Consider the following 8,562-nt stretch of genomic DNA (forward strand, 5'->3'; position numbering starts at 1 on the left):
CGCCATGGGAGGTGGTCTCCCCCCGTGCCTCCCGCGGACCCTCCTCTTCCTCCTCCTCCTCCTCCTCCCGCTCCTCCCGCACCCGCGGCTGCCGCTGCTGCCCGCTGGTCGCCGCGGGCTGCGCGTAAAGGCCGGGCCCGGGGGGGCGGCTCCGCTCCCCTCGCAGCCGTCGCGCCCGGAGCCCGGGGGGGGCCGCAGCCGCCGCCCGCGGGCATGCGGCGGCCCCGCTGCCGCTGCGGCCGTCGAGACGCGGAGCGGGGCGGCGGGCGGCGGGGCTGCGCCTAGGGGCGGCCGGAGCCCCATGCCCGGGGCTCGGCGGGGAGGCGGCGGGGCGATGAGGCGGCGGGGACAGCGGGCTCAGCCGGCCCCCGCTGCCCCCCGCTCCCCGGCCCGCGGGGAGTGAGGCAGCTCCGCGCTCCCGGAAGGGCGGGCGGGGAGGTGGTGCCGGAGCGGGGATGCTGCAGCCCTCCCCCGGCGCCCACGGGGTCCTGCCGGGGTAGAGCCCCGCCGAGCCGTGCCGTGCCGAGCCCAGCCGTGCCGCGCCGAGCTCCGCCGTCTGCGGGGGCGGCGGCCGCGGAGGGATGGAGCCGGCGAGCCCCTGCCGGGCGCCGCTGCTCCCCGCCAACGACTCTTACCACGGGCGAAACTGCAGCGCCGAGGAAGGGATCTACCAAGATGCCACCCCCCTCTCCGGGAAGATCGTGCTCGCCGTCGTCCTGGCGCTCGTCACCCTGGCCACGGTGCTCTCCAACGCCTTTGTCATCGCCACGGTCTACCAGACGAGGAAACTCCACACGCCGGCCAACTATCTCATCGCCTCGCTGGCCGTCACCGACCTCCTCGTCTCCATCCTCGTCATGCCCATCAGCACCGTGTACACTGTGACCGGCAAGTGGACGCTGGGCCAGATCGTCTGCGATATCTGGCTGTCCTCGGACATCACCTGTTGCACGGCGTCCATCCTGCACCTCTGTGTCATCGCCCTGGACCGCTACTGGGCGATCACCGACGCCGTCGAGTACTCCACGAAAAGGACTCCCAAGCGGGCAGCGGGCATGATCGCCCTGGTGTGGGTCTTCTCCATCTGCATCTCCATGCCCCCCTTGTTTTGGCGGCAGGCGAAGGCCGAGGAAGTCTCTCACTGTGTGGTGAACACGGACCACGTCCTCTACACCGTGTACTCCACGGTGGGAGCCTTCTACTTCCCCACTTTGCTGCTGATAGCCCTCTACGGGAGAATCTACGTGGAAGCCAGATCGAGGATTTTGAAGCAGACGCCAAAGAAAGCGGGTAAAAGACTAACTCGGGCTCAGCTGATCACGGACTCCCCGGGGTCGTCCTCCTCCGTCACGTCCATAAACTCCAAGGCCCCCGAGGGATCCAGCGAAACGGGCTCGCCCGTGTACATGAACCAGGTGAAGGTGAAGGTTTCGGACGCTCTGCTGGAGAAGAAGAAGCTCACGGCCGCTAGAGAGCGGAAAGCTACAAAGACTTTAGGGATTATTTTAGGAGCCTTCATCGTCTGTTGGCTGCCCTTTTTCATCATCAGCCTGGTGTTGCCTATTTGCAAGGACGCTTGCTGGTTCCACATGGCCATCTTTGACTTTTTCACGTGGCTCGGATATCTCAACTCCCTCATCAACCCCATCATCTATACGATGTCGAACGAAGACTTCAAACAAGCTTTCCACAAACTCATACGTTTCCGATGCACAAGCTGAAAATGTTGAATGCGATGTGTTCGCCGGGGCTGCCCCCATGCACGCCCGTGCCCGACGCCACAGGTGGGTGTCCCCCGGCCCCCCCAGCGGCGGTGCTCGGGGTGGGAAGGGACGAAGGGGGCGGGGGTCGGGAACGGCGGCGGGGAGAGGCGCGGTCCCGGCTGGGCAGGGATGCTCTGTGCCCAGAGGGTTGGGGGCGAGCCCCGAGGCAAGAGAGTGCGTGTGTGTGTGTGAGAGTGTGCATGTGAGGGTGTGTATGGGTGCGTGAGTGTGTGTGCGTGTGTGTGTACGAGTGCGTGAGTGTGTGCGTGTGTGTGCATGCGTGTGCGCTTGCATGTATGTGCGCGTGTGCTTGTGCGTGTGCACGTGTGTTCTTGCGTGTGCCCGTGCATGCGAGTGTGCGCGCGTGTGTTCGTGCGTGTGCTTGAGCGTGTCGTACGGCTGCCGGGGGGCGACTCTCGGCAATCGGCTCCCCCCCCACCGCCCCCCCACTCATTAAACCCCCGTGCCGCCATTTCGTATGCTAATGCCCGGTTTAGGCTAATTAGCGCATGCCGAAGGGCATACTCGTGCCCGGCTGCCGCTGCCCCCCGCCGCCGCCTCCCGACCCCCCCGGGAGCAGCAGCCGGGGGCCGGGTGCAGCCCCGCTGCCGGCGTCGGTTTCCTTATTTATTTATTTATTATTAGGAAAGGGAGGAAGGTAGGGCAGGCCCTAGATTAAGGCTGCTTGTAAAGTTCAGCCTACTTTCTGGCCTCCTTACGGCTCTGACTTGGGCTGGGAACGGAGTCGGAGTCCCGGCCTGAGCCGGGAACAGGGATCCTTAGAAGAAAGCTGCCCTCCAGCCACCGGGAAAAGCTCCACACCTTCATGTTCCTCCTCATTCGCTGAAAAACCGTGCCTTTCTGCGCCTCTGACAAAAGTGGCTGCCAGCTAATAGCTCTACCCGGTGCCACGGTCTGCAGAAGACACGCTTGCCTTTATTGTGATACTTTAATAATTCTGCCAATCTTTTGCTTTTTGTCTGCAGAATCAAGTTGCTATTGTAAAGACCCACTGCTTGAAACTTCCCCAAGCCAGTTGCCAGACTCATGATGCTGCAAAAACGTCAATACATACTGCCACCAAACTGCTCAGCTCTGCATTTCAGTGTAATGACTCTGGCAGAGATGCTGTTCCAATAGTCACGCAGATCTGTTGCAAAAAAAAAAAAAAATAAAATAATAAAAAAAAGAGGGCAGCCTCGAATCAAGGTCTATAATTCATCTGGACTGAAGAAAAAGTTTGAGAGTAAACTCAATTTATTTTGCAGGCTTAACTTCTTAATTTGTTCTCCAGCCGGTTGTAGGGGTGTGCACCAGAGCACAGTTGTCTCTGTCTGTGTCGGTAGCATAGTTGTACTTCTGCACACCTGTAATTTCTTTCTTTCAGTGGAAAGAGTTGCTCACTCATCATGAGCCACAGAAGAAGGAAAGACGGAGGCTTAAAAAAATTAGGAGCATCACAGTAAACTCTGTAAATGACTCCTTCAGCTGAACGTGTGTGAGAAGTGGCAGTGTGCAAAAGTTATATTTGTATTTCCAAACAATAGCAAATGCAAGTACTGTAGAAACGAGTTGTAGACCTGTTCAACTGCACTGCATATCTATAGCCTGTCCTCATCGTTGCCTTCATAATGTAAATACTTCTTGCTTCTACTCCATAACTCGAGAGCAGAAAACAAGAAGTCCAATGACCTTTTCCATAAACCAGCTGGGAATAGAAGTAGCAATTTGCTGTTGTAACCATGTTTTCCATTTTGTGTCAGTTGCACACCCTTACCGCATGAACCACTGCAAAATTTAGAACTCTCTAAGTAATTACATTATTGTCTATTTTGTAAGAAGTGAAGCAGTTTGCTCTTTCAGAAGAGCTGTATCACCTGCAAAATAAATGCCCATGAATCATGAATAAAATAATGTTATTGAAATTGGTCTCCTCCCTATTTCCCCCAATTTTTTATTTTTATTTATTTTTTTTTTTTTGATCTGACCAGACCTTAAGAAAGGTCTATGTACATTCAGCAGTCAAAGTTAGAGTTTCAGGATATGGTCCACCTGCTGTGATAGAACTGCATTGATTGTTCCTCCTATGTGTAAATGAAAATGAGTATAAACAATAAAACGCTTTACTGTGTTCTCAAGAGTGTTTGGTAGCAAGTGTGTGACTGGAAGGAGTATTTATTGGTTTACCTGGTTTCTCAATATTGACTTTTTAGGTAACTGATTTGATGAGTCACTCAAGAAAGCAACTGATGAAGGCTGAAATTGCAAGCTTTGATCAGTGGTCAGATTTTTAATAGGCAACTTTCCTAACCAGTGCTGTTAGAGAAAACTTATTATTTTTATATAATCCAAGATTAAATTTTATTTATTTTTTTCTTGACAAATATTTTTCTTAATTCATTAAATGAAGCAAAACTTTTTTTGTACTTGGTGGATACTGTACTTGATGTTCTCTTAAAACTGTATATATCAGAAATAGAAATTCCAGTTGGGGGCTGTTGTAAAGATTGCAAAAACTTTACATGATTTATCTACCTATTATTCTTCTGAGAGTTATTCAAGTAATAAGGATTTATTTACCCAATTGAAAAGTGAATAAGAACCTGAGCCTCTGTGCCTCTGCAACTCCCATTAACTGTAAAGAGGAAGAAGTGTTCATGGGCAGGAAAGACACCTGCAAGACATAAATTCAAGTAGTGGAAAATAAACGTTTCTAGTAACTTTAATAAATACAGAAGACTTGCCTCAAAATTGCATACTTCTACCAAAGAGAAGTACCATGCTAGACTTCTAGAAAGTACCCTCATATTATTAAAGATAAATCTAATTAGAGAAATCTTCTAAAACAGCAGCTTAATTTATTAAGGTGCTTAAGTTGTTTTTAAATTTATTTATTGATTTGCATACATGGGGTGAAGAGAGCAAGAAAGAGAGCATTCAGCAATTCTCAACCTATTTTATAATTAGTCATTTTCCAAGGCTGTAATAACTGAATGACTTTTGCTTACCCCAAATTCTCAATGAGACTTCTTGTGTGTCTAAGAATTGGCAAATCAGACCCTAAAACTAATATTTTCAGCATTTCTGCAGGCAGTTAAGTCTTTTAAGAGTTTTACAAAGTTACATGACTTGCAAAGCACGGAGTTCAGGGGTTGGACTTTCCCGGTCCTCCTGCTGCTGAAGCATACATTTATCTTCAGCAACAGACAGCAAAAACTCCTGGCTCCCTTTCGTGATGTGAGGATTTTGCTGAGAAGCAGTGAAGCTAATTTATCAAGAAATTTTCCTTCCCAATTTATGCTGAGGCTCTGAGCTTTCTGCACAAACATTTCAGATAACCTGATGCTCGCTGCTGGGAAGACATCGGTGTGAAAGCTGCTGAGCGACCTGGGGCCAGAGATGGGAAGTGAACTGGAGCCCTGCTGAAATACTCTGGCTAAAGGCCTCGTGCTGGCTGAGCAGTCTCATCTAGTTCAGAAAACCATTCCTGCAGAGAGATAGGTGGAGTGAGGATGTGCATCCGTTCACAGTGAGAGGGAAGAAATGTAGGGCAAACATTGCCTGGTGCAGGCAAATATAAATATGTGAAAAATATCCCGAGATGAAAGGATTCATTAGCACGTTTTAGGACAGGAAGGGTGGACCGTATGAGCTATTCCCTAATCTATGATTAGCACAGTGTGTCCTGGCTAGGTTTTAAAACATGCTAGGGTTCAGGGAGCAGTGGTGAAGCTTTGTCTCTCTCTGAAGCTCCTAGGGAGCACTGGGGATTTGAGGATGTTGTCCTCTTGCCTCTCCACTCCTCGCTCTGCCTGGCCACTGGGCTCAGCCTTGGGAAGGATGGAGTGGCTGAAATCCTCAGTGGGAGAGGCTGTCCTTTTAATCCTTTTATTCTTCTATCTCAGTGGGGTTCAGAGGAGTCTGCCTCTGTGTTATTTTGGCATGAGGACCTCTTCATGATCCTACAGGTGAACTTCAAAGGTGCTTAAGCCTGTGTTGTTTTGGCCTTCCATTCCAGAAGCATCGTGCCTCACTCTTATTTGTGTATTTATTTGTGGTGTTAGATTCAAACATTGCCAAAAGATGTTGCAGTGAAAAAAAGTCTGCCAGGCACTGAGGTTTTAAGCTGATCACACATTTGCAAGCCTTGTGCTTCCCACATTTAATGGTAAAGGGGTACGTGTGTGATAACGTTGCTGACTGCAAGCACTGTGAGCCGTATGACTGCTCAAGAGTAGCTGCAGTCGAGGGATCAGCTGCCTGCAGCCCCCTAGCTGTGCTGTTTTCCTAGTATTTCACAATTTTTCTTAAGAATCATCTCTTTTTCTTCCTATTAATAAAACACAGCCACAGAATATAGAAATTGAGAGAGGAAATCCCTCATAATGAATCTTCTTATTCCTCTGCAGCAGCCAAACCATTCTACCATTTCAGCATGTGTAAGAAAAGGCCTACTGTGCCAAGGCTCCATGGGACAGAAGGATCTGCTACTTATTCTTTGGAAATCTATGCCATATCCACTGCCCAGCACCTGATAAAGCAGGGCTGGTCTTCAGCCTCCAGTGGGGCTGCATGGAGTAGAGATGAGAGGTAATGCTCCATTTGGAGCAGCAGCTTGCTGCTCTCCTCTCCTCAGGCCTGCAAAAGGCCAACCTGCCTTCCATGAGCAGAGCCCTGTGGGTCACACTTGGTCAGAAAGGGGTGGATATTGTCAGAAGCACATTCACATCTGTCTAAAGGAATTCTTACAGGGTTGTAATACCTGAAAGAGGTTGTCATATAGGAGAACAAGCACTGTGGTCTGCAGTCACAAATAGGGCTGAGCAGCATGGCAAAGGGCAATCCAGTATTCAAATCATGAAATCCCATTCAAATTAAAAGTGTACTGGATGATGAAGAACGGGTTTCTCCAGCAATAACACAGCCTGTAGCAAAGAGAGGGGACAAAGAAGTCATCGCAAATTTACAAGCCTTGATCTGTGTGTATGGAAAAAAAAAGGGGTTATTACTGTAACGTCTCAGGACTCCAGCAGACAGGTGAGCAAAGACTTCCAGAGAGAAGAACAGTAGCCAAGGATATGTAGAAAAATTATATGTGTTCATTTATTTAATGAAGTAGTCTCTGACTTCTTTTTGTGTGTTAGGATTTTTTTTTTTATGATTAACAGCCTGGATGTATGAGGACAGAAAGGTTCATATTACTTTGACAGATTTTTTTTTTTTCTTATTCCAACAATTAGTATCTAAAACAAAATACATCCATAGCTTAAGTGAACTATCCTATAGCAGTGGGTTTGGCTGATAAAAATAATCATGAAACATTTAAGCTGAAAATGGTCATATAGAAAAGCAGGCTGAAAATGAAGCTTTTTAATCAATCACGTATTAAGCTTGAAAGATGTAATATAACAGGCAACTCAATAGGTGAGGTGAAGAGGAGATCTACAGGATATCAAATTTACAATACAGAGATCAAAATCTCTTACTGAGTCATTTTCGGGAGCTGGAGAAAGACATTCTTTGCTGTTCTTCTCAGAGATCAAACTCCTTGCAGTCATCCTTATAAAGGAACAAGACTTTCTTATTGTCTTTATACAAATAATGCTTTGAAGGCTACAAAACAGACAGAGTTCATGGCTACAAGGCTTTCACCAAGTAATCATATATTCTGTCTTTTAGGTTGAACGGTCGTAGAAAAATAGGAAAGACAGGAACAGGGGATTATTATGTAAAATAATCCCTTTCTGCATTTCTTTCACTATACAGAACTAAGGCAAAAGCTAGAATAAAAGGGAAAAAACAATATCTGGTCAATTTAGGCATTTATGAGGTTGCATTAGATTTCAGGAACATGTTTAGGGTTGAATGGGGCAAAAATAATAAACACATTTCCAGAATTCAGTAAAATGGAAATTAAATTAGACTTCTCCTTCCATTCAGATACCTCAGGGGTCCCTCTTTCCTAATATTAGTTTCATAATATTATTTCTAAAATCTTGCTATTCCCAGATATGATCAAATTAACATTTATAATACGTTCATACCTATTTTTATATTAAGCCATACACTTTGCAAGCTCACTCACCCTTTTTCCTATAGAATTCAAATTTCAATTTCTTTGTGCTATTTTCTACTTGTGTGTTGGGCTTAGAACATCTTTAGAATCTTGTTTGGATCCAGCCCTCTAAAATCCAGTCCCTGAAATTATGAGAAACACTGTTTCTCATATTTAGAGAATTTGGAACATTTAAGAGAAATAGAGAAAAAGCAAGCAAGGCTTCTGTCTCTTATTTACAGAAGGAGGTTGTCCTTCCTTCAACTCTCTTCATAGAAAAAAAATTGTTTTAGAATTGAAGGACACGGATATGATATAAACAGGACCATACAATAGGTCAGACCTCACACAAACAGCTATTTTGGAGGTAGAAGAGGGAACGTATCTGTTCTAATCTCATACTGGGATAGGTCTCTATGACCCATGAGGGACATACCAAAAGGTCTGCATTTGTTTGGATATAAAAAGATCCAAAAAGATTCAGCAGGGAGCAAAGATCAGGGAGAGCTTCAGGAGCGATGAGAGATAGATAGGTGAGAGATATATAGGTGAGAGATGCTGAAAGAAACCTGTTGTGGCAGGGCTCGGGTGGGTGAGCAGGTAACTCCATCAGCAGCCACAGCCCCATTCTAGCTGCTGATATAGACCACCGTATGCACATCCACCCACCCACCCACCCACCCACCCGATGCTGTAACTGGCCTGAATACCGAGTCCATCCAGCAGCTGGTTCTGGATCCCAGC

The 8,562-nt window shown here is 47.6% G+C and overlaps 1 protein-coding gene across 1 annotated transcript; it reads left to right on the plus strand.

The window, feature by feature from the left end:
- The first annotated feature begins 430 nt into the window (after positions 1-430).
- On the plus strand, positions 431-3,894 carry HTR1B (5-hydroxytryptamine receptor 1B). The gene is made up of 2 exons (XM_082756509.1): positions 431-1,784; positions 2,750-3,894. The coding sequence occupies exon 1, from the start codon at positions 582-584 to the stop codon at positions 1,719-1,721; it is 1,140 nt and encodes a 379-aa protein (XP_082612635.1). The 5' UTR covers positions 431-581; the 3' UTR covers positions 1,722-1,784; positions 2,750-3,894.
- The last annotated feature ends 4,668 nt before the right edge of the window (positions 3,895-8,562 follow it).

The sequence above is a fragment of the Aythya marila genome, assembly GCF_965140915.1.
Source record: "Aythya marila genome assembly, chromosome: 3".
Lineage (NCBI taxonomy): Eukaryota > Metazoa > Chordata > Aves > Anseriformes > Anatidae > Aythya > Aythya marila.

Excerpts from the sequence above, each read along its gene's own strand:
- HTR1B (XM_082756509.1), top strand. The coding sequence starts at position 582 with ATGGAGCCGGCGAGCCCCTGCCGGGCGCCGCTGCTCCCCGCCAACGAC.